Below are 25,335 nucleotides of genomic sequence, written 5' to 3' on the forward strand. Positions count from 1 at the left end.
AACTTTTCTGTTTAAGTTTAAAATTGTTTGACATAGTTTGGAACAAAGCACAAGGAAGAGGGTGAGCACCATCCCCGCTTAGTCCCTGATGTTCTGACTGCTGAGAGCAGGAGACAGAGCCTGAGCAGGGGAGTCAGGCCAAACGGGGGCCACAGTCCCACTGTGCACTGACTGGGGGTCTGGGGCTAGCAAAGTGACCTTGCTGAGCCTCAGTGCCCTCGGCTCCAACATGAGATACCTCACCTATTGAGAGCGGCGCTGTGAGGACCGAATGGGTTATAGTGTCCACGGAGCTCACTTGCTGAGGGGCGTGGCACACAACAGACACAAAAGACCTGTGTGACATTTTCAGTCATGAATTGTTGTGATCCTCAGAAAGCCTTCGATTCTCTGCACCTCGGGAAGAACGGGAAACAGGAAAGAGGACGGTCCAGTGTGAAAAGGCCCTTACTGACCCGAAAAGGTTGAAGGACAAGTTGTTCATGGTCGATTTCACTATAAAATAGTCAGAGAGAGTCAGGAACACCACAGAGTTTCTGGCTCTTCCTACAAGATGATTTCATGAGTAAAGGCTCCTAACAATCCAACCACCTCGCCCAGAAGAGAAGTCCGGAAGATCGCCTCCGGGAGAGGAGATGAAAACTGTGTTTGAATCTCCCGGCTTGAGGAAATGGCGGCCCCAGTGGGATCTTGCTCACCAGGGAGGACTTTTCTGGAGATAATGGATAGGGAAGCTTGTGTGCTTTGCTCATAAATTAGGCCAATACCCCCATCAGGTACACAGGCTGTTGATAGTTTACATGAGATGATACCGCAGAGACTAGACACGTGATTGAAACTACAACCTCCACATGGAATAAATCAATGGTGTTGCACAAAGGATGAAACCCATGGCCATTGGTGGAGGATGAAAAATCAGAATGAGAGCTTTGGCTTCATTGAAAACACAGAAACAGGCAGGATTTGGTGCTCAGGATCTCGTATCCAAATGCTTCAGAAGCGGGTAGGCACCCCAGGGGAAAAACTTTGAGCTCCGGAACCATGTAACACATGTTGCAAATATAGAGCAGAAAGCAAATCTGTGTGGAAAGCCAGAGAGTTTGTACAAAACTACTGAGGAAATACAAGTAGCAACATCATTCCATGAGTATGAGAATTCTTAGGATGAAAAAGAGAGGTTTTTCACAAATTCCTCCAGGTAACAAAATGATGGCTGAGACTTTTCCATTATCCCTCTATTTCCCCTCTTGAACCTGACTTGATAGGAACAGTCTGCAGTTGTGAGAAATGCCAGGTGACAGGAGTTGAGACTAGAAGAAGAAAATTATCCGACCACAGGATGCTTCTTAAAATTAACTGCAGGAGCACAACTCAAACTAGAAGGAGTCTACAGAACCCATTGGCAGGGATGCACCTCTCAGCCAATGCAGGGTGCTGGATTCAAAGAACATAGACATTAGCAGAAAACCACAAGGAATTTGTGCCATTTACAATGGGAGTACTCACCCTCTGCATCCAGGGTTTGGAAGATTTCGTGTCTGTCAAATGACAATGAAGAATCACTGTAAGGTCTGTAGGAGGAGGACAGGTCATGTTCAATGGAACGAGAAAAAAAATATTTATTCACGGCGTCCTTGGGGAATCCATTATCTTTCATATAGAGCAGATTGCTGCTGAGGCTGTTGGGGTAGAGATGAGTGAAGATAAAAAAGGCATTAGGAAAGACAAAAAACAAGGGACGGTTTGGATGGGAAAGATGAGAGTGGGATCACCTAAAACAGAGTTAAGGCACCCATCAAGAGAGAAAAAGGAAACTGGCCCTGTCTAGGAAGAGAGTGTGGTTGGAAAGTGAACAGGAGAGAGAGGGAGATCATTAGGGAGAAAAGGAGAAAGAGGGAAAGAAAGTGGAAAAAGGACCCAGCAGAGATAGCTTAGAGGATGGACGAAAAGAAAAGATCATGAGAAAGAGGGAAAAAATGTGATGAGAGAGAGGATTGAGTATACCAGGAGACGACAGACATGAAAAAGGTAAACTCAGAAAAGAAGAAGGGTGGCATGAATAGTATTGAATAGAGTGGGCAGGAACATAAACGAAGCAGACAAAGGGTAAACTGACTCTGGCATGAGGGTAAACTCAGAGAAAGCTGGGCTTTCGGGTGTATTTTATTACGAATTGTGGCATGATGCGGACTTGGGTCACGAAGGACCGTCTTGGCCGGGAAATAGCCGCCACCGTGGGAACGGCAACCGGGCAGAGGCAGACATGCGTCCCCCGCTGGGTGACAGAAGAAAGAGAGAACGGGAGAGCGCACGCCATCCGCCGACAGATGAGCACACCTCCGGCATCTGACCGCACGTGACCACACTGGAGAGAGATCACGGAATTGGCCCATCCGAGGACCACGGTGAGAAACACAGAGCACTCTGGGAAAGGGACACTTGGCGGTTGCGTGCGTGGGGGAAACGGGGATAGTCAGCGCTCGCTGAACTCCCTCGATCGGAGATGCCCAGATGGCCCCTTCCAATGGAGTCCCGGGATTCTTCCGAGTTACCTGCAACACAGGCCGTCTTGGACGCCCCCGTCGTCCTCCGGATCGGTGTGTTGGCCTGGAAAGAAATTCGCACGGGGCCAGTCACACTAAGCAGATCCCCGCTCGACCCTTGGGAATCCAGTGTCCAGTCCCAGCCCAGGGACCTCCACATCCTCAGTGTGACAACGGCAGACGGGAAGAGCAATCTGCCAGGAGACCTCAGGCGGTGTCTCGTGAAAGCGCCGGCCTGGCTTTGCTGAGCCAGCGGGCCGCGTCTCCCCGATCGGGGAGGCCCTCAGCCCAGGATGCTCTCCCGAGTCTGGGAAAACAGCCAAAGAGGCGTGGGGCTCACACCTTCTGGGGCACCAGCCTAAGTGCCTGCTCGCACAAGTGCCGCGCTACTCAGCCTTCTCTGCGCGGGGACGCTAGTTGTGGAGGCTCGAGTCGAACTCATCGCCTGAGGGGAGAAGGCCGGCTGCACTCTACAAACCCTGGCATCCAGAGGCATCGTCGCCCCCTGCTCCGCAGAAACACTGGCCACCCTGTGGGCTGGGAGAAGGCCAAGGCCTAGGCTCGCACGCGGGAAACACGGGAGCACGGGAAACGGGACAGGTGGCTAGGGGCGTTCTTCCGAGGACTGCTTCGGAAGAGAGGCCAACGTGACGGAGACGGAGAGTGGGGCCCACAAGAGTGAAGCCCGGGAGGCGTCTCGGAGGCAGATGTCCACAAGGAGGCCAGGCGCACGGGGTGGGCCTAGAATCTGGAGGGACACGCCTCAGGCGTGAAAGTTAGAGCACTGAAGGTGCGAGGAGACATTTCACGCCAGCGGGGATGTTTGACAGACACCTGCCCTGGCGCTACGTGCGGCACAGGGGAGCTGAGTTTGTCCTGCCGGCTTTGGGTCCCGTGATGCGTCACTGGGGCCAGGGGCACCTGGGCGCATCCTGGCAAGAAGGAAGGGAGCGCAGCTCCCTCAAGCGTCTCCCGTCTGTGCTTCCAACTCTGTCCTCCAGCCTGATTCCCTTCAATGTGTCTGTCTGCACAGCCCGAGGGCTGGCATGCCAAGGACACCGACCGCCCAGGGAGTCCAGCTGGAGCCTTATCCCCTGCACAGCGGCAATACTCACTGGGGGTGTCTGCCAGGGAGGAGACGGCCAGGCCCTGGAAGCAGAAGACGGCACTGCTCGACTGAGTCCAGCAGGACTCGGACTGGCCGACGTCCGTGGCGCAGGTCCAGGAGTATTCCTCCAGGCACGCTCTCGGGAGCGGAGGCTCGACCGTGGGCGGCACATCCCTGCCGAGCCTGTGGGCGGAGGGAGGGCTCAAGTGGAGACAAGCGGCTTTGGGAAACACACATTCCTAGAGCTGCTTTCCCTGGAAGGTGGAAGGGTCTGCTCACAGAAGAGCAATGGGAAGGGCTCAGCCAGGGAGATCACACAATCCTCCTCTGGCTGGGGCCAGGCCGCAGTTGAAGTGGGAACAGGAGAGAGAGCTGGAAAAAGACAGACACAGAGACAGAGAGGGCCGGGGGGGTGGGGCGCGCAGGGAGAGAGACAGAGAGCGCGAGAGAGCGAGCGATCCAGCGTGAGCCGACGAGAGACAGACAGACAGACACAGACACAGACACAGAGACAGAGACAGAGACAGAGAGACGGACAGAGAGAGAGAGGGAGAGAGACAGACACACAGACAGAGACAGAGGAGGAGAGAGCGAGCAGAGCTTGCTCAGAGCACCGAGCAGAAAATGAGCTCTTGAGCAAGGAGGACGAGCGCCTCCACTCCACAAGAGTCATCACACACCCACACACTCAGAGGACCCTAAAGGCGGCGTCAACACTCTTGCATCCAGTTGGTGGAAATGCACAGACAGCTGCCAAGTGAACCCTGCCTGGCTCTGGCACCACTGTCGACTCCCAGAAATCTGGAAGCTGCAAGGTCTGCCTCTCTCCCTACTGGGGCATGATGCGGACTTGGGTCACGAAGGACCGTCTTGGCCGGGAAATAGCCACCACCGTGGGAACGGCAACCGGGCAGAGGCAGACATGCGTCCCCCGCTGGGTGACAGAAGAAAGAGAGAACGGGAGAGCGCACGCCATCCGCCGACAGATGAGCACACCTCCGGCATCTGACCGCACGTGACCACACTGGAGAGAGATCACGGAATTGGCCCATCCGAGGACCACGGTGAGAAACACAGAGCACTCTGGGAAAGGGACACTTGGCGGTTGCGTGCGTGGGGGAAACGGGGATAGTCAGCGCTCGCTGAACTCCCTCGATCGGAGATGCCCAGATGGCCCCTTCCAATGGAGTCCCGGGATTCTTCCGAGTTACCTGCAACACAGGCCGTCTTGGACGCCCCCGTCGTCCTCCGGATCGGTGTGTTGGCCTGGAAAGAAATTCGCACGGGGCCAGTCACACTAAGCAGATCCCCGCTCGACCCTTGGGAATCCAGTGTCCAGTCCCAGCCCAGGGACCTCCACATCCTCAGTGTGACAACGGCAGACGGGAAGAGCAATCTGCCAGGAGACCTCAGGCGGTGTCTCGTGAAAGCGCCGGCCTGGCTTTGCTGAGCCAGCGGGCCGCGTCTCCCCGATCGGGGAGGCCCTCAGCCCAGGATGCTCTCCCGAGTCTGGGAAAACAGCCAAAGAGGCGTGGGGCTCACACCTTCTGGGGCACCAGCCTAAGTGCCTGCTCGCACAAGTGCCGCGCTACTCAGCCTTCTCTGCGCGGGGACGCTAGTTGTGGAGGCTCGAGTCGAACTCATCGCCTGAGGGGAGAAGGCCGGCTGCACTCTACAAACCCTGGCATCCAGAGGCATCGTCGCCCCCTGCTCCGCAGAAACACTGGCCACCCTGTGGGCTGGGAGAAGGCCAAGGCCTAGGCTCGCACGCGGGAAACACGGGAGCACGGGAAACGGGACAGGTGGCTAGGGGCGTTCTTCCGAGGACTGCTTCGGAAGAGAGGCCAACGTGACGGAGACGGAGAGTGGGGCCCACAAGAGTGAAGCCCGGGAGGCGTCTCGGAGGCAGATGTCCACAAGGAGGCCAGGCGCACGGGGTGGGCCTAGAATCTGGAGGGACACGCCTCAGGCGTGAAAGTTAGAGCACTGAAGGTGCGAGGAGACATTTCACGCCAGCGGGGATGTTTGACAGACACCTGCCCTGGCGCTACGTGCGGCACAGGGGAGCTGAGTTTGTCCTGCCGGCTTTGGGTCCCGTGATGCGTCACTGGGGCCAGGGGCACCTGGGCGCATCCTGGCAAGAAGGAAGGGAGCGCAGCTCCCTCAAGCGTCTCCCGTCTGTGCTTCCAACTCTGTCCTCCAGCCTGATTCCCTTCAATGTGTCTGTCTGCACAGCCCGAGGGCTGGCATGCCAAGGACACCGACCGCCCAGGGAGTCCAGCTGGAGCCTTATCCCCTGCACAGCGGCAATACTCACTGGGGGTGTCTGCCAGGGAGGAGACGGCCAGGCCCTGGAAGCAGAAGACGGCACTGCTCGACTGAGTCCAGCAGGACTCGGACTGGCCGACGTCTGTGGCGCAGGTCCAGGAGTATTCCTCCAGGCACGCTCTCGGGAGCGGAGGCTCGACCGTGGGCGGCACATCCCTGCCGAGCCTGTGGGCGGAGGGAGGGCTCAAGTGGAGACAAGCGGCTTTGGGAAACACACATTCCTAGAGCTGCTTTCCCTGGAAGGTGGAAGGGTCTGCTCACAGAAGAGCAATGGGAAGGGCTCAGCCAGGGAGATCACACAATCCTCCTCTGGCTGGGGCCAGGCCGCAGTTGAAGTGGGAACAGGAGAGAGAGCTGGAAAAAGACAGACACAGAGACAGAGAGGGCCGGGGGGGTGGGGCGCGCAGGGAGAGAGACAGAGAGCGCGAGAGAGCGAGCGATCCAGCGTGAGCTGACGAGAGACAGACAGACAGACACAGACACAGACACAGAGACAGAGACAGAGACAGAGAGACAGACAGAGAGAGACACAGAGAGAGAGAGGGAGAGAGACAGACACACAGACAGAGACAGAGGAGGAGAGAGCGAGCAGAGCTTGCTCAGAGCACCGAGCAGAAAATGAGCTCTTGAGCAAGGAGGACGAGCGCCTCCACTCCACAAGAGTCATCACACACCCACACACTCAGAGGACCCTAAAGGCGGCGTCAACACTCTTGCATCCAGTTGGTGGAAATGCACAGACAGCTGCCAAGTGAACCCTGCCTGGCTCTGGCACCACTGTCGACTCCCAGAAATCTGGAAGCTGCAAGGTCTGCCTCTCTCCCTACTGGGGCATGATGCGGACTTGGGTCACGAAGGACCGTCTTGGCCGGGAAATAGCCACCACCGTGGGAACGGCAACCGGGCAGAGGCAGACATGCGTCCCCCGCTGGGTGACAGAAGAAAGAGAGAACGGGAGAGCGCACGCCATCCGCCGACAGATGAGCACACCTCCGGCATCTGACCGCACGTGACCACACTGGAGAGAGATCACGGAATTGGCCCATCCGAGGACCACGGTGAGAAACACAGAGCACTCTGGGAAAGGGACACTTGGCGGTTGCGTGCGTGGGGGAAACGGGGATAGTCAGCGCTCGCTGAACTCCCTCGATCGGAGATGCCCAGATGGCCCCTTCCAATGGAGTCCCGGGATTCTTCCGAGTTACCTGCAACACAGGCCGTCTTGGACGCCCCCGTCGTCCTCCGGATCGGTGTGTTGGCCTGGAAAGAAATTCGCACGGGGCCAGTCACACTAAGCAGATCCCCGCTCGACCCTTGGGAATCCAGTGTCCAGTCCCAGCCCAGGGACCTCCACATCCTCAGTGTGACAACGGCAGACGGGAAGAGCAATCTGCCAGGAGACCTCAGGCGGTGTCTCGTGAAAGCGCCGGCCTGGCTTTGCTGAGCCAGCGGGCCGCGTCTCCCCGATCGGGGAGGCCCTCAGCCCAGGATGCTCTCCCGAGTCTGGGAAAACAGCCAAAGAGGCGTGGGGCTCACACCTTCTGGGGCACCAGCCTAAGTGCCTGCTCGCACAAGTGCCGCGCTACTCAGCCTTCTCTGCGCGGGGACGCTAGTTGTGGAGGCTCGAGTCGAACTCATCGCCTGAGGGGAGAAGGCCGGCTGCACTCTACAAACCCTGGCATCCAGAGGCATCGTCGCCCCCTGCTCCGCAGAAACACTGGCCACCCTGTGGGCTGGGAGAAGGCCAAGGCCTAGGCTCGCACGCGGGAAACACGGGAGCACGGGAAACGGGACAGGTGGCTAGGGGCGTTCTTCCGAGGACTGCTTCGGAAGAGAGGCCAACGTGACGGAGACGGAGAGTGGGGCCCACAAGAGTGAAGCCCGGGAGGCGTCTCGGAGGCAGATGTCCACAAGGAGGCCAGGCGCACGGGGTGGGCCTAGAATCTGGAGGGACACGCCTCAGGCGTGAAAGTTAGAGCACTGAAGGTGCGAGGAGACATTTCACGCCAGCGGGGATGTTTGACAGACACCTGCCCTGGCGCTACGTGCGGCACAGGGGAGCTGAGTTTGTCCTGCCGGCTTTGGGTCCCGTGATGCGTCACTGGGGCCAGGGGCACCTGGGCGCATCCTGGCAAGAAGGAAGGGAGCGCAGCTCCCTCAAGCGTCTCCCGTCTGTGCTTCCAACTCTGTCCTCCAGCCTGATTCCCTTCAATGTGTCTGTCTGCACAGCCCGAGGGCTGGCATGCCAAGGACACCGACCGCCCAGGGAGTCCAGCTGGAGCCTTATCCCCTGCACAGCGGCAATACTCACTGGGGGTGTCTGCCAGGGAGGAGACGGCCAGGCCCTGGAAGCAGAAGACGGCACTGCTCGACTGAGTCCAGCAGGACTCGGACTGGCCGACGTCCGTGGCGCAGGTCCAGGAGTATTCCTCCAGGCACGCTCTCGGGAGCGGAGGCTCGACCGTGGGCGGCACATCCCTGCCGAGCCTGTGGGCGGAGGGAGGGCTCAAGTGGAGACAAGCGGCTTTGGGAAACACACATTCCTAGAGCTGCTTTCCCTGGAAGGTGGAAGGGTCTGCTCACAGAAGAGCAATGGGAAGGGCTCAGCCAGGGAGATCACACAATCCTCCTCTGGCTGGGGCCAGGCCGCAGTTGAAGTGGGAACAGGAGAGAGAGCTGGAAAAAGACAGACACAGAGACAGAGAGGGCCGGGGGGGTGGGGCGCGCAGGGAGAGAGACAGAGAGCGCGAGAGAGCGAGCGATCCAGCGTGAGCCGACGAGAGACAGACAGACAGACACAGACACAGACACAGAGACAGAGACAGAGACAGAGAGACGGACAGAGAGAGAGAGGGAGAGAGACAGACACACAGACAGAGACAGAGGAGGAGAGAGCGAGCAGAGCTTGCTCAGAGCACCGAGCAGAAAATGAGCTCTTGAGCAAGGAGGACGAGCGCCTCCACTCCACAAGAGTCATCACACACCCACACACTCAGAGGACCCTAAAGGCGGCGTCAACACTCTTGCATCCAGTTGGTGGAAATGCACAGACAGCTGCCAAGTGAACCCTGCCTGGCTCTGGCACCACTGTCGACTCCCAGAAATCTGGAAGCTGCAAGGTCTGCCTCTCTCCCTACTGGGGCATGATGCGGACTTGGGTCACGAAGGACCGTCTTGGCCGGGAAATAGCCACCACCGTGGGAACGGCAACCGGGCAGAGGCAGACATGCGTCCCCCGCTGGGTGACAGAAGAAAGAGAGAACGGGAGAGCGCACGCCATCCGCCGACAGATGAGCACACCTCCGGCATCTGACCGCACGTGACCACACTGGAGAGAGATCACGGAATTGGCCCATCCGAGGACCACGGTGAGAAACACAGAGCACTCTGGCAAAGGGACACTTGGCGGTTGCGTGCGTGGGGGAAACGGGGATAGTCAGCGCTCGCTGAACTCCCTCGATCGGAGATGCCCAGATGGCCCCTTCCAATGGAGTCCCGGGATTCTTCCGAGTTACCTGCAACACAGGCCGTCTTGGACGCCCCCGTCGTCCTCCGGATCGGTGTGTTGGCCTGGAAAGAAATTCGCACGGGGCCAGTCACACTAAGCAGATCCCCGCTCGACCCTTGGGAATCCAGTGTCCAGTCCCAGCCCAGGGACCTCCACATCCTCAGTGTGACAACGGCAGACGGGAAGAGCAATCTGCCAGGAGACCTCAGGCGGTGTCTCGTGAAAGCGCCGGCCTGGCTTTGCTGAGCCAGCGGGCCGCGTCTCCCCGATCGGGGAGGCCCTCAGCCCAGGATGCTCTCCCGAGTCTGGGAAAACAGCCAAAGAGGCGTGGGGCTCACACCTTCTGGGGCACCAGCCTAAGTGCCTGCTCGCACAAGTGCCGCGCTACTCAGCCTTCTCTGCGCGGGGACGCTAGTTGTGGAGGCTCGAGTCGAACTCATCGCCTGAGGGGAGAAGGCTGGCTGCACTCTACAAACCCTGGCATCCAGAGGCATCGTCGCCCCCTGCTCCGCAGAAACACTGGCCACCCTGTGGGCTGGGAGAAGGCCAAGGCCTAGGCTCGCATGCGGGAAACACGGGAGCACGGGAAACGGGACAGGTGGCTAGGGGCGTTCTTCCGAGGACTGCTTCGGAAGAGAGGCCAACGTGACGGAGACGGAGAGTGGGGCCCACAAGAGTGAAGCCCGGGAGGCGTCTCGGAGGCAGATGTCCACAAGGAGGCCAGGCGCACGGGGTGGGCCTAGAATCTGGAGGGACACGCCTCAGGCGTGAAAGTTAGAGCACTGAAGGTGCGAGGAGACATTTCACGCCAGCGGGGATGTTTGACAGACACCTGCCCTGGCGCTACGTGCGGCACAGGGGAGCTGAGTTTGTCCTGCCGGCTTTGGGTCCCGTGATGCGTCACTGGGGCCAGGGGCACCTGGGCGCATCCTGGCAAGAAGGAAGGGAGCGCAGCTCCCTCAAGCATCTCCCGTCTGTGCTTCCAACTCTGTCCTCCAGCCTGATTCCCTTCAATGTGTCTGTCTGCACAGCCCGAGGGCTGGCATGCCAAGGACACCGACCGCCCAGGGAGTCCAGCTGGAGCCTTATCCCCTGCACAGCGGCAATACTCACTGGGGGTGTCTGCCAGGGAGGAGACGGCCAGGCCCTGGAAGCAGAAGACGGCACTGCTCGACTGAGTCCAGCAGGACTCGGACTGGCCGACGTCCGTGGCGCAGGTCCAGGAGTATTCCTCCAGGCACGCTCTCGGGAGCGGAGGCTCGACCGTGGGCGGCACATCCCTGCCGAGCCTGTGGGCGGAGGGAGGGCTCAAGTGGAGACAAGCGGCTTTGGGAAACACACATTCCTAGAGCTGCTTTCCCTGGAAGGTGGAAGGGTCTGCTCACAGAAGAGCAATGGGAAGGGCTCAGCCAGGGAGATCACACAATCCTCCTCTGGCTGGGGCCAGGCCGCAGTTGAAGTGGGAACAGGAGAGAGAGCTGGAAAAAGACAGACACAGAGACAGAGAGGGCCGGGGGGGTGGGGCGCGCAGGGAGAGAGACAGAGAGCGCGAGAGAGCGAGCGATCCAGCGTGAGCTGACGAGAGACAGACAGACAGACACAGACACAGACACAGAGACAGAGACAGAGACAGAGAGACAGACAGAGAGAGACACAGAGAGAGAGAGGGAGAGAGACAGACACACAGACAGAGACAGAGGAGGAGAGAGCGAGCAGAGCTTGCTCAGAGCACCGAGCAGAAAATGAGCTCTTGAGCAAGGAGGACGAGCGCCTCCACTCCACAAGAGTCATCACACACCCACACACTCAGAGGACCCTAAAGGCGGCGTCAACACTCTTGCATCCAGTTGGTGGAAATGCACAGACAGCTGCCAAGTGAACCCTGCCTGGCTCTGGCACCACTGTCGACTCCCAGAAATCTGGAAGCTGCAAGGTCTGCCTCTCTCCCTACTGGGGCATGATGCGGACTTGGGTCACGAAGGACCGTCTTGGCCGGGAAATAGCCGCCACCGTGGGAACGGCAACCGGGCAGAGGCAGACATGCGTCCTCCGCTGGGTGACAGAAGAAAGAGAGAACGGGAGAGCGCACGCCATCCGCCGACAGATGAGCACACCTCCGGCATCTGACCGCACGTGACCACACTGGAGAGAGATCACGGAATTGGCCCATCCGAGGACCACGGTGAGAAACACAGAGCACTCTGGGAAAGGGACACTTGGCGGTTGCGTGCGTGGGGGAAACGGGGATAGTCAGCGCTCGCTGAACTCCCTCGATCGGAGATGCCCAGATGGCCCCTTCCAATGGAGTCCCGGGATTCTTCCGAGTTACCTGCAACACAGGCCGTCTTGGACGCCCCCGTCGTCCTCCGGATCGGTGTGTTGGCCTGGAAAGAAATTCGCACGGGGCCAGTCACACTAAGCAGATCCCCGCTCGACCCTTGGGAATCCAGTGTCCAGTCCCAGCCCAGGGACCTCCACATCCTCAGTGTGACAACGGCAGACGGGAAGAGCAATCTGCCAGGAGACCTCAGGCGGTGTCTCGTGAAAGCGCCGGCCTGGCTTTGCCGAGCCAGCGGGCCGCGTCTCCCCGATCGGAGAGGCCCTCAGCCCAGGATGCTCTCCCGAGTCTGGGAAAACAGCCAAAGAGGCGTGGGGCTCACACCTTCTGGGGCACCAGCCTAAGTGCCTGCTCGCACAAGTGCCGCGCTACTCAGCCTTCTCTGCGCGGGGACGCTAGTTGTGGAGGCTCGAGTCGAACTCATCGCCTGAGGGGAGAAGGCCGGCTGCACTCTACAAACCCTGGCATCCAGAGGCATCGTCGCCCCCTGCTCCGCAGAAACACTGGCCACCCTGTGGGCTGGGAGAAGGCCAAGGCCTAGGCTCGCACGCGGGAAACACGGGAGCACGGGAAACGGGACAGGTGGCTAGGGGCGTTCTTCCGAGGACTGCTTCGGAAGAGAGGCCAACGTGACGGAGACGGAGAGTGGGGCCCACAAGAGTGAAGCCCGGGAGGCGTCTCGGAGGCAGATGTCCACAAGGAGGCCAGGCGCACGGGGTGGGCCTAGAATCTGGAGGGACACGCCTCAGGCGTGAAAGTTAGAGCACTGAAGGTGCGAGGAGACATTTCACGCCAGCGGGGATGTTTGACAGACACCTGCCCTGGCGCTACGTGCGGCACAGGGGAGCTGAGTTTGTCCTGCCGGCTTTGGGTCCCGTGATGCGTCACTGGGGCCAGGGGCACCTGGGCGCATCCTGGCAAGAAGGAAGGGAGCGCAGCTCCCTCAAGCGTCTCCCGTCTGTGCTTCCAACTCTGTCCTCCAGCCTGATTCCCTTCAATGTGTCTGTCTGCACAGCCCGAGGGCTGGCATGCCAAGGACACCGACCGCCCAGGGAGTCCAGCTGGAGCCTTATCCCCTGCACAGCGGCAATACTCACTGGGGGTGTCTGCCAGGGAGGAGACGGCCAGGCCCTGGAAGCAGAAGACGGCACTGCTCGACTGAGTCCAGCAGGACTCGGACTGGCCGACGTCCGTGGCGCAGGTCCAGGAGTATTCCTCCAGGCACGCTCTCGGGAGCGGAGGCTCGACCGTGGGCGGCACATCCCTGCCGAGCCTGTGGGCGGAGGGAGGGCTCAAGTGGAGACAAGCGGCTTTGGGAAACACACATTCCTAGAGCTGCTTTCCCTGGAAGGTGGAAGGGTCTGCTCACAGAAGAGCAATGGGAAGGGCTCAGCCAGGGAGATCACACAATCCTCCTCTGGCTGGGGCCAGGCCGCAGTTGAAGTGGGAACAGGAGAGAGAGCTGGAAAAAGACAGACACAGAGACAGAGAGGGCCGGGGGGGTGGGGCGCGCAGGGAGAGAGACAGAGAGCGCGAGAGAGCGAGTGATCCAGCGTGAGCCGACGAGAGACAGACAGACAGACACAGACACAGACACAGAGACAGAGACAGAGACAGAGAGACAGACAGAGAGAGACACAGAGAGAGAGAGGGAGAGAGACAGACACACAGACAGAGACAGAGGAGGAGAGAGCGAGCAGAGCTTGCTCAGAGCACCGAGCAGAAAATGAGCTCTTGAGCAAGAAGGACGAGCGCCTCCACTCCACAAGAGTCATCACACACCCACACACTCAGAGGACCCTAAAGGCGGCGTCAACACTCTTGCATCCAGTTGGTGGAAATGCACAGACAGCTGCCAAGTGAACCCTGCCTGGCTCTGGCACCACTGTCGACTCCCAGAAATCTGGAAGCTGCAAGGTCTGCCTCTCTCCCTACTGGGGCATGATGCGGACTTGGGTCACGAAGGACCGTCTTGGCCGGGAAATAGCCGCCACCGTGGGAACGGCAACCGGGCAGAGGCAGACATGCGTCCTCTGCTGGGTGACAGAACAAAGAGAGAATGGGAGAGAGCACGCCATCCGCTGACAGATGAGCACACCTCCGGCATCTGACCGCACGTGACCACACTGGAGAGAGATCACGGAATTGGCCCATCCGAGGACCACGGTGAGAAACACAGAGCACTCTGGGAAAGGGACACTTGGCGGTTGTCTACATGGGGAAACGGGGATAGCGAGCACTTCCTGATGTCCCTATATCTGAGATCGTCACATTTCCCCTTCAAATGAAGTCCCTTCTTGTTTCATTGTATAATCTCCATGATGGTCTGCATTCTATGCTTCCTTCTCTGACTGTTGTCAGAACAGGTACATTTTTCTCATCTCACTGCATTTTTGTTGTTTAATGCGGTTAATCATCCCTTTAGTTTTTGCACTGCTAGTTTACTTCCTTCCAGAGACCATCATTAATGTGTAGCAGTTAGATATGCGTCTCACCCTGATTTTTGTTGCAGGAGAAAATAGACCTTTTCTCTATGTGCATGATTTCCTAAGGGTGTTGCGTTCTCTTGTGTCAGACTTACAGGTCCATAGAGATGAGTGACATTGAAGTTAACAGAGCCTTTTCCTTGTTGGTTGAGTGAATTAAATCATTACAACCTCCACGTTTCCTTCTCTTGCCTCTGGCATTTGTGACTTTGTTCCCCTCACTTACTCTTCTTTCTGATACTGTCTCCACATTTTCCCTGCCCATTACCGGCACCAGATTATTCATTGTCACCTGTGAGTGAGTGTGCCTTGTGTCTTTTCGTCTTCCTTGTCTTCGTTATTCCCTGCAAATAAATTCAGAAATGTCCAGTTAGCACTTTCCCACTTTAACCTCTATAAACGCAGTGACTTCAACAGCCATAGAGACATAAATATCTATGCAGGAGTCCGTATGGTCTTGAAGTCCTAGCGCATTGTCTTGAAAACATTGCCCCAGCATGGATTTCTGATTCATCAGGCGGTGTGTCTGTGATCCACTGGATCACCATCATTGCAGACTCTGCCTGAAATTGGGCAAAAGTTTAAGCTGTCTTTTGTTCCTCATATCACTGGATACTTGTCCAGCTTCCATCTTGAATTCTGTGACTGCGTGCTCCATTCTGCCACAAATCCTGCCAAAGGCACAGGCCCTATATCCCTTCCCAGCTCTCACAGAGAACCTCGTCCTTTCTCTAAGGAGACAAGAAAGAACCCAAGCCAACATCCCTCATCTGGGGACTTTAAGGGCCCTCCAAGTTGGCTTCTGTGTGTTGTGGAGGGAAATTCTCTCTACGGAAAGGTCTCCAGTCTAAACTCTCTACCACCAAGTTCTACCACATCCAGTACCTTGCCCAACCCCACAGAGCGAGGGGCTTGCTTTGTTCTGAAGTGCATTCATAGACATTCCTGCGTTTGATGACTACAGCTACCGTGAACAGATTATTGGATCCATTTTACTGCTGAGGAGATTGATACGGATGAAGTAAAAATCAATCTCTCACCCAGTGTTAGTACCATCAGCTCTCAGGCTGGAGCCTGGGAATGGCCACCCTTAGTCCAAGGCTCTTTTCACTCAAACAAGCTGCCTCCTGTCACGTCCTCCTTTGTGTCCTCTGACAGTAGGTAGGTGTGGCCTCCTGCCCTAAAGGTCACAGTCCATCAGGAAGGAAGCCGACACTTGCACCACTATGACCTCCACCCTGGGCATATCTGCTCTCTGCGCCCACCTAGCCAGTCCTGGTCCTACCACGGTCCCAAGTGCAACACGCAAACTGGGACAGCTTGTCAAAACATTACGAGGGGAGGTGTGGAGGGTCTTGTGAGCCAGGCACCTTGGAGAATTTCAGTGCAGTGAGGGCCTGTGGCCACCTTACCTGGGCCGAGTATGTGGGCAAGGTGCGTGGCCAGCCTATATCCCTCAGCCAGTTGCTGGCGGAAGGCCTGCCCTTGGTGGTCGTCAGAGCCGTTGTGTGTCAGCAGGTCATTGAGGTGCTGACTCAGCAGGGCCCACACTTCTCGCCCTTCCTGTAACTTGTGCCGCAGATAGGCCAGTTGCTGCTCCTGCTCTTGAATTAGGAGATTGGATTCCCTAAGGTGGGACAGAAGAGAAGACTTGAGAGTCCAAAGGGATGAGTGACAGATTCTAAAGATTTTCAAGATTTCTGTGAGAACTGCCCCCAAGGAGTCCTCAGAGAATTCTGGCCGATGTGTGGTGACTTGCCTGTGGCAAAGAGAAAGAGGAAGGTAAATCACAGGTTTCCTCTGTATCAGAGAGAGCTCCCGTCAGATTCCTGGACATCCTACTCATTGTTTCTGCTGTCAACAAAACCAGGTGTCTTCCTAAACCTGTTTTAAAAACGTGTCTCTTCAGTTAACCCCTTCAGCCATGCCCGCTTCTATGTTGAAATACACATGGTGCATTCTGCAGTGAATGGACACAAAGCCAGACACAGAAATGTGCACGAGCACAGCTGGGTTAGCTGGAAAGAACACGAGAATGACAGGGTCAAGGAGACAGAATTCTTTAGAAAGAAAACACAACAAGCCCTCATGAGACAGGCGGTGATTGTGATTAAAGGGAAATGAGCGGGTGATGGCACAACACTGTCAACGTACTAAATGCCACCGAATCGTTCACCTCAATTTGTGCAAATTCGTGTTTGGTGAGTTTCAGTTCAAAAATTTATAGTTTTGAAAAAAAAGAGTAAGTGAGCCTCTGAATAACTGGAGTCCATAATTTTCCAATTACTTTTCCCTAGTTGCTTTATAAACATTTGAACACAAGTGCCTGCCATGTACATTTCTGCCTTCTCTTGGCCCAAAGTTGCTCCCTGCCCCACTTCAGCTTTTCCCACAGCTACCCACCAGCCTACCCCCACACAGCCCTCCTTACCTGAGCTTCTTGGCTAGCGTTGACTTCCCTGCCAGCTTCCCCTCCTCAAAAGGCAGCTTGTCCCCAAGCACGGATTCAATGATGTCTTTGCACTCTCCACACTCTGAAAAAGGACAGAGAGCCCTGCCTCAGTGGAAAGCTGGCCATGCTGCTGTGGTCACTGCCTTCAAGGGAGGAAGCAGGGTCCATGCCCAGTACCAGGCTCCACACTGGGATTTCCGCATCTTATTCCTCGGCCTCCAAACTACTACACAGCATTGGGTTACTCCCCATTTTAGAGCTGAGGAAAGAGAAGCTCCAAGGCACAGAAAGTAATTAGATACGTTAACTTCTATTTGACAAAGGCAGAATTCCCATCCCCTGAGACTGACCCTGAGTCGTGGGCCTTAGTCACGTTACCAAGCCTCGCAGCCTCTTAAGTGAAACACCAAGCAGGCGCGTGCAGTAGTGATTGCCTGTGTGCTTGGGAAGGCCCGGTGGACTCTACTGACTGTTGGTTCCCTTGAGCTCAGAATTTCAAGGTCAAGTACATCCAAGATAAAGACGTTTATATGGATTCAACCCTGTAAAATATTATGCATTTGCCCATAAATTTCTGAAGGAAACGTGCACAGATACTAAGAAAGTTTGTGTTAAATTAAAAGCAATAGAAGGAAGAACTAACAAATAGTGTTGACCCTGTGACAGGGACTTACAGAAATCATCCATGTGATGCATTGCAACAACTCAAACAAGTAGGTACCATGACAGCACCGTATTAACAGAGGAGGAAACTGAGGCACAGAAAGACACACAGCTTGGATTGGAGCCCCGAAAGACTGGCCCAGAGTCCATGCTCTTCACCACTGCACCGTGTTACATTGACACCCAGGTCTTAAGTGATATCTTTCTTCTTCATCAGCTTCAAAATGTGTTTCCTACAGTTACGCTGTGATTCTAAGGAAGGTAAATAAAACTTCGTTTGTCCTTTCCTGAAAGCTCATCTCTTCACTTTTTAAATGGCAGGCTTTGATTTTCTCTGTGTCAGTCATTTTAGTTACTCCCCCCTCAATGGCTTATTGAAAAGCAATTGTAGGTAACGACCCCAATTCAGGCTCCGAGTTGTCAAGATCCTTCTAAACACTCTGCTGTGCACATGCCCTGGTTGTCACGGTTCTTGTCGTCACTACAGCCCAGTCTCACTGAGCAGGCAATCGAGCTTCCAGTTTTGAGGCTGACTGGGGCAGGGAAGGGCCTGCCTCACACACTGGCTTGAGTTTTCCTGGGGCTAGTGGTCTCCCCCACCTACCTCACTTTGTGGCCTCAATTTGGCCACAGGTCTCATAGCCCAGACTCTCAAGGTCACCTGGACCTGTTGGTTGCCCTGCATCCCTGAGGGTTCACCAGCTGAGCGGGAGACACAGGTGGTGGGACAGATTCTCTGGTTTCCATAGAAACAGCCCCAACCTTACCACAGGGTGTCAAACGTCTTCCTCAGACTCAGGAAGAAGAGCCCGTGCCCTGGAAGAGAGGGCTTCCCTCTCACCAGGGCATTCCCTGTCTTGATGGTGTCACTCCTGGATAGCACAGTTTCGGTGAGGAGCATATTCATCTTTAAGCTCCTATAAAGCAGCTACTATCATCTGTTTTCCCACTGTAAGTAGCACAGTGCTTTGCCCATGGGACCTCAGAGAAGCTTGAACTGAGGGAGTTCACTCGTCCCAGACATTTAGGCCCAGAGTGATGCAGGATGTGGTAAAGGACAGAGAGGATGCTGAGAGAAACAGTGCAGCCCTTTCCTGAGAGGAAGACGCAATTGTGTGGCTGCACCAGCAATCGATGTCTGGGACTCGAATTCTAAAGCCGCCGTATACCACACTGCAAATCTGAAAAAGTGGCTAAACTCTTTGTGCATCAGTTTCTCCATCCCCAGCAAAATGAGGGCAAAATACCTACCTCTGACTTTCCTGGATTGTGGTCAGAATGAAAGTTATTTTGACAAAGGGACCAGAGGATAAAGTCTGGAGAAATTTTAGTGTCCTAGAGGGCAGACAGGGATCACTCACCCATCTGGGGAGCACAGCCCTGGGAGACTTACTGTGCTTCTGCAGCTCGGTGGCCAGGGAGTAGGCAGCAGCTTCGGATACAAGGAATTCCTCCATGAGGGCTTGGAAGTCCTGCTTGCTTTGTGCCAGCTGTGAACGCAATTCCTGGTTGGACTCCTGGAGGGTCACCTCTGCCCTCGGATCAGACAAAGCGTGAGGACACACGGCCATGGTGATGTTGGCAGAAGAGGTAGAGCCAGAGACTGGGCAGAGAAACCCAAACATATAATGAGTGAAAAACAAGCAAAGACAAAAAGGTTTCACCAGGCCAGAGGGGTGTTTACACAGGAATCCTTAACTTGCCGTTGGGGACAACTAGATCAACACTCTACAACAGCTGAGGGTCCGGAACTGCCAAAACAAGGTTCAAGATGACAGAGCTCAGAGCCACAGGCACCGCCTGCAGCTCAGAGTCAGACAGGAGTGATGGAGAGAGGCCCCAGCGCGCCAGTTAACGGTCTGGCGGTGCAATAACAGAATTGGAAGGTGGAGGTGTCATGGAATCTTAGGAGCCCCTGCCTTCCAGTTGCCTAGGCCCTGCTGCTACCCCAGGCTGCCCGGCCTTTGCTGAAGGCCACTGCTGATGGGCATCACCCCAAAGCAGCTGTCTACTCTCGTGGTGACACTACCGACCTGTCTCTTTCCAGAAAATATCTAAGCATAGTTCTCAGTGCCCATTCCTGTGTGCATCTCAAAACAGAAAGAGAAACCAGTGTCCCAACAAAGTTTGTCTTCTGAAGCACCGTCACGAAGTCACCCCACTTTCTCTCTAAATGTAAACCGATCTTAAGGTTTTCCCATACGTGAAAGATGGCAAACTTTTAGACTCTCATGCTGCTATTCGCTGGGCTTTCTCCAGTTTTTTCTACATCCATTAAAAGGGACAAAAGCAGAGTGTAATACTAAGTGAATGAATACTTCGTTAAAAAATTATTCTCTGTCCTGACTCACAATACTCCTCTTGCTGCATCCCTGTGTTGTGTCGACTTCTTGCCCCTCACTAGGGCAGCATGTTCGCTTATCTTCAAACTTAAGTCAGTGTGACATCTCTACCTCCTAAAATCCTTCTCTATGTGTGGGCCGCTTTTGTGGTTGTTACTTTTTAAGTGTCCGTAAACACTATCTTTCCTACTTGTTGGTTCCGGATATCCACATATTATGCCTTCTAGTCCCACAAGAGCTCTTTTCCAGCTCTGAAAATGATTACAGTGGTTTATGAGTATATCCTGAATACACGCAGTGGCCCTTTCTTTTGCAAACACTTGTCAACCTGATGCTATTTCTTGTCGTCATTCAGTTCACTCACGTTTGGAACAGATCAGGGATGCAGAGCAGTGTTGATGGATTGTTGCTGGACAGATCCCTTCGAGCTGTCGTCATGCTACTGACCTGCGGTTATATTCCTCTACCAGAATGTGGAATTTCAAGGTCACGGTTCAGGGATGGTGGATGACCCACAGTGTTATGTGTGTGATGGGGTTCAGTGACAGAGAAGCTGAGGTTGACAAGAGAGGCACAGGCAGGCAGGGGAAAGTGGTGCCCTGAATGCCCTGCTCACTTTCTTGTCATCTCTTCCCACCCGGGTCTTGTGAAGAGGAGGCTTGGGAGACCCCCTGTGGCATTGGTCTCTTCAGTTTAGCTGCTGGACTTGCCAGAGCTGAGGGCGCGATGGGTCTGGCCATGTACCACCGAGCTTTCACGTCAAGGTAAAGGACAGAGGACCGCATCAACCGCTTTTGAGGCTCATCTCCTCCCCACGCCACGCCATCCTCCAACGACACTGTGGAATGCTATTGGTGTGTCAGAGCCATGAAGAGCTTTAAAGAAATCTCTCTTTTGGTGTCAGTTGGATGTCACATTCTTTTCTTTATGTCTCAAAGTCTGTGGTCTAGTGGGCCCAACTGTCCTGAACTGGAATGGACTTGCCAACTTTCTGGTGTTTTGTTAGGTGGCTAGAATATTTATAAGATTTTCTGAGTTCAAACCTCACTGTTGAAGTTTGAATGAAGAATGGCAGGACTTACTTTGTAAAGTGAGAGACTCAGAGAAGATTGGTCTCATCGATGAGCAGAAAGAGTAAATTTCACTTCTACTCAAAGCACGCTAGAATTTGAAATTATGGCTCTCACTGTTGTCAAGGTGGAGTGCCGGGTGCCTGAGGCGTATGTCCCTAAGGCCTCATGTCTATGCTATAAAATGGATGAAGTTAAAATGCAGTCAGATGGGCCAGGTCCCCTTCCATTCTAGAGTCCTCCAACAGTTTCTCCCCTGCTTTAGCGACTTGATTGAAAGTATCCTTGTTGTTCTGCTCTGTCCTGCTTTTGTCTTTTGCATAAAAGTTATACAGCTCCATGTTTCCTACCCCCAGGTCAATCATTATAATAAGCACCTGCATCCAAAGCAGTCCTGAGACAAAAGAAACAAAGCTGGAGGTATGGTACTCCCTGATTTCAAAATATACTACAAGCTCTATTAATCAAAACATTATGGGGCCAGCCCGTTGGCACGCAGAGTGCTTTGAGCTCACATGTGCCACTTCAGCGGCCCAGGGTTCGCCAGTTCGGATAGCGGGTGTGGACCTACTCACTGCTTAACAAGTCATGCTGTGGCACCGGTCCTACAGAAAAGAAAATAGAGGAAGATGTGCATGGATGTCAGCTCAAGCCCAATCTTCCACAGCAAAAAGGTGAAGATTGGTGGCAGATGTTAGATGAGGACTAAACTTCCTCAAAAAAAAAAAAATCATGATACTGGAAAGAAAACAGACACAAAGATCAATGGAACTGAATGGAGAGCACAGAAATAAACCCTCACATCTCTGGACAGCTAATCTTTGACAAAAGAGCCTAGAACGTACAGTGGGGAAGGAACATCTCTTCAATAAATGTTACTGGGAAATTGGACAGCCACATGCAAAAGAATGAAAGTAGACCATTATCTTACACGACACAGAAAATTAACTCAAAATGCATTAAGGACTGGAATGTAAGACCTGAAACCAGAAAATTAGAAGAAAACATAGGCAGTGCACTCTTTGACATTGGTCTTCACAGTATCCTTTGGATTATCATGTCTCCTCAGGCAAGGGAAACAGAAGCAAGAAGAAACAAATGGGACTACGTCAAACAAGACTTCTTAACTCACGGTGGAGAACGACTTGATCAGCACTCCACAACAGCTGAGGGTCTGGAACTGCCAAACAAGGTTCAAGATGCCAGAGCTCAGAGCCACAGGCACCGCCTGTAACTCAGAGTCAGACAGGAGTGATGGAGAGAGGACTCAGTTCGCCAGTTAACGGTCTGGTGTTACAATAACAGAATTGGAAGGTGGGGGTGTCATGGAATCTGAGGAGCCACTGCCTTCCAGTTGCCTAGGCTGTGCTGATGCCCAAGGCTGCCTGGTCTCTTCCAAAGGCCACCACTGTTGGGGACCACCTTTCAGCCACCACTCCCAATAGCTGTCTGCCCTTCTGCTGATAGCGACCTGTTTCCAAAAAATATCGAAGCATAATTCTCACCGTTCTTTCTTATGTGCGTGTCTAAAAACACCGAGACAAAACTGTCCCCCTTTTATTTCTTGGGATATTAAGCATGGCAAGGGATACCATCAACACAATGAAAAGACCATTACCAACTGGGAGAAGATATTTGCCAATCATAAATCAGATAAGGGGCTAATATGCAAAGTATAGAAAGAACTTATACAACTCAACAACAACAAAACAAACAGGAAAAACCCAATTAAAACATGTGCGGAGGATCTTAGATAGTTTTCCAAACAAGGTATTCAGGTGGACAATAGGCACCTGAGAAGACGTTCTACATCACTAATTCCTAGGGAAACGCAAATCAAAACCATAATGAGATATCACCTCAGGCTTGTCAGAATGGCTATCACGAAAAAGAAAATAAGTGTTGGAGAGGATGTAGAGAAAAGGGAACCCTCATATATTACTGGTGGGAATGTAAACCGGGGCAGCCACTACAGAAAACAGCATGGAGATCTCTCAGAAAATGAAAAACAGAACTACCATATAATCCAGGTAGTCCACTTCTGTGTATTTATCCAAAGAACACAAACTCACTGATTCCAAAAGATTTATGCACCCCTATTTTCATGGGAGCATTATTCATAACAGCCGAGACTTGCAAGCAACCTAAGTGACCATCAACAGATGAATGGATAAAGACGATGTGATACACACACACACACACACATACCATGGAGTACTACTCAGCCATAAAAAGAGGGAATCTTGCCATTTTTGACAACGTGGAGGGAACTTGAGAGTATTATGCTAAGCGAAATAAGTCTGACGGAGAAAGTCAAATGACATAGGATTTCACTCATACATGGAAGATAAAACAACAACAACAACAACAAATAAACATATAAACACAGAGAATAAATTGCTGTTTCCCAGAGGCGAAGGGGGGAGGGGAGAGGGCAAAGGGGTAAAGGGGCACATATGCTGGGTGACTGATGACAACTAGACTTCTGGTAGTGAATCTGATGTAGTCGATACAGAAGTTGAAATATAATGATGTACACTAACATTGATATAATGTTATAAACCAGTATTACTGCAATAAAAATTAATTTAACAGAAAAAGGAAATATATGTCAAGCAGAGATGGAATACCTGTTGCGAGAAATTAGAGGTCCTCTGCCGAGGCATACCCTTGCAGCGTCTAAATTTCTGCCATTAAAAATTCACCTCTTCGGATCAAAACATCCCACAGGAATACCCTGTTAAAATGTTAAGCTTACCTGGAATATTAATTCTATCAGCATCATAGGCTCACAACAAGTGGTAAGAAGATCACTGGAAAACCAAGAACAATGGATTTGACCGAAGACTTATAACAATATTACAAAGATGAATGTTCTTGGCTGTACTCCTACCAATTTCTTAAGAACCCCAACTCTCTTCAAATTCCTTTGAAATAGCTCTGGGAATCCCCCAAGGGGACTGAAATCTGCATTCCAGAAACTTCTCTGGTCACCAAGGTGCACCTGCCATTTGGTCATCTGGTAGCTGCAGATAACCAAAGGGGCAACTATGCTCTGAGGCCACCAAGGACTCTATGATGAAGATCTCTGCCATCTCCGGTGCCAGATCTCCTGCCAGTGCCTTCCACTCTGTGGCTGCTGAGGCCCGACGTGGAAGGAATTCCTGTCTCTCCCAGGAAGCCATCTTTCCTCTCAGCCCCAACTCTAGCCCACCGTTGCTTCTTATGTCTGGAGCCTTCCTGTATCGACATTTTACCACTTTCCTCACTATTTCATTAGAACTCCTGTGAATCAGAGTTCTGAGTTGAAACATTTGATTTTCATAGATGACTCCATGGTCAAATGTAAAAACAACTTCAACAACCTTGCATTTAGTGTTATTGGGTTTGGGGAATTAAACCTATTTAAATTTAAAAAAAAAAAAAAAGCATCACCTGGGAGAGTTAGTACAAATACAAGTCCAGAGTCTTCATCTGTAGTGACTCTGATTCAGTGGGCTGAGGGGGCCTGGAATCTATTGTTAAAGTTGCTCAGATGTACAGTCAGGTTGAGGACCTACTGATAGCATCGATCTTCCTCACAGTTTTGGGGATGAGCATTTCACGTACATACTACTTCTAATCCTCACGATCGATCTGTGAGGAGAGTGTGGCCTTTCCCTGGTTTGCGGATGAAGAAACCAAGACACAGAGAGGGTCTGAGACTAGCCCAAAGTGCCCTCGCTCTAAGTGCTGGAGCCAGGTGTCAGGTAGAGTGCCCCTCCACCCCAAACCCCCTCCCACATTTTCCAATTCACTCTGTGTCAGGTCTTTCCATGTACATGCTTCCCGCCTATACCTCATTTCTACCAAAAACTTCCTGATTTTAATGTTTCCATCCGATATATTTCCATCTGACATATTTCACAACAGGCTAACAGCATCCTATCCTGGCCACTGACTATTAACTTGGGACACGTTGCTAATGAAAACACAGGATGTGGGAATGTGCAAAGACACATTGCTTTACGATGATGATGTAATTTTCAGGCTATAAAATTCTCCGTTTTGTGTACAATTCAGTGACTTTTGGTCTATTTACAAGGTTGTGACACCATCACCACCATCTCATTCTGGAGTATTTTCTTTACCTCACAAAAGAAACCCCGTCCCTATTGGCAGTCACTCCCTATTCCTCACCTTCTTCCAGCCCTTGGCAATTGCTAATCTACTTTCTCCCCGTATGGATTTGCCTACTCTGGACATCTATTCTCAATGGAATCATAAAACACGTTGCCTTTGGTGTCTGGCTTCTTCACTTGCCATAATGTTGCCAAGGTTCATCCACATTTTGGCAGCTATCTGTACTTTATTCTTTCTATCCTTGAATAAGACTTCATTTTATGACTATACTCCATTTTGTGCATTCTTCAGCTGAGGGCATTTGGGTTGTTTCCACTTTTACTACTATGAGTAATGCTGCTGTGAATATTCATGTACAAGTTTGTTTGTGACCAT

General features: G+C 53.4%; 1 protein-coding gene across 9 annotated transcripts in view; it reads right to left on the reverse strand.

The window, feature by feature from the left end:
- LOC102149904 (neuroblastoma breakpoint family member 6) overlaps window positions 1-25,335 on the reverse strand; it is a 40,652-nt gene that overhangs the window by 6,107 nt on the left and 9,210 nt on the right. For 2 of the 9 annotated variants that reach the window (XM_070267959.1, XM_070267960.1), the window contains 16 exons: window positions 23,469-23,575; window positions 18,820-19,029; window positions 16,743-16,845; window positions 15,724-15,938; window positions 14,604-14,655; window positions 12,923-13,098; window positions 11,817-11,871; window positions 10,601-10,776; window positions 9,495-9,549; window positions 8,291-8,466; window positions 7,185-7,239; window positions 5,969-6,144; window positions 4,863-4,917; window positions 3,659-3,834; window positions 2,553-2,607; window positions 1,507-1,679 (listed from right to left, as the gene is read on the reverse strand). In XM_070267959.1, coding sequence (XP_070124060.1) covers window positions 1,507-1,679; window positions 2,553-2,607; window positions 3,659-3,834; window positions 4,863-4,917; window positions 5,969-6,144; window positions 7,185-7,239; window positions 8,291-8,466; window positions 9,495-9,549; window positions 10,601-10,776; window positions 11,817-11,871; window positions 12,923-13,098; window positions 14,604-14,655; window positions 15,724-15,938; window positions 16,743-16,845; window positions 18,820-18,997 — 1,876 coding nt within the window. In that variant the 5' untranslated portion in view covers window positions 18,998-19,029; window positions 23,469-23,575. Of the gene's footprint in view, window positions 1-243; window positions 391-1,506; window positions 1,680-2,552; window positions 2,608-3,658; window positions 3,835-4,862; window positions 4,918-5,968; window positions 6,145-7,184; window positions 7,240-8,290; window positions 8,467-9,494; window positions 9,550-10,600; window positions 10,777-11,816; window positions 11,872-12,922; window positions 13,099-14,603; window positions 14,656-15,723; window positions 15,939-16,742; window positions 16,846-18,819; window positions 21,291-21,970; window positions 22,161-23,468; window positions 23,576-23,596; window positions 23,652-25,335 lie in introns of those variants that run through there. The other 7 variants (XM_070267958.1, XM_070267957.1, XR_011439092.1 and 4 more) reach the window with 6 other exon arrangements.

The sequence above is a fragment of the Equus caballus genome, chromosome 5, assembly GCF_041296265.1.
Source record: "Equus caballus isolate H_3958 breed thoroughbred chromosome 5, TB-T2T, whole genome shotgun sequence".
Classification (NCBI taxonomy): Eukaryota; Metazoa; Chordata; class Mammalia; order Perissodactyla; family Equidae; genus Equus; species Equus caballus.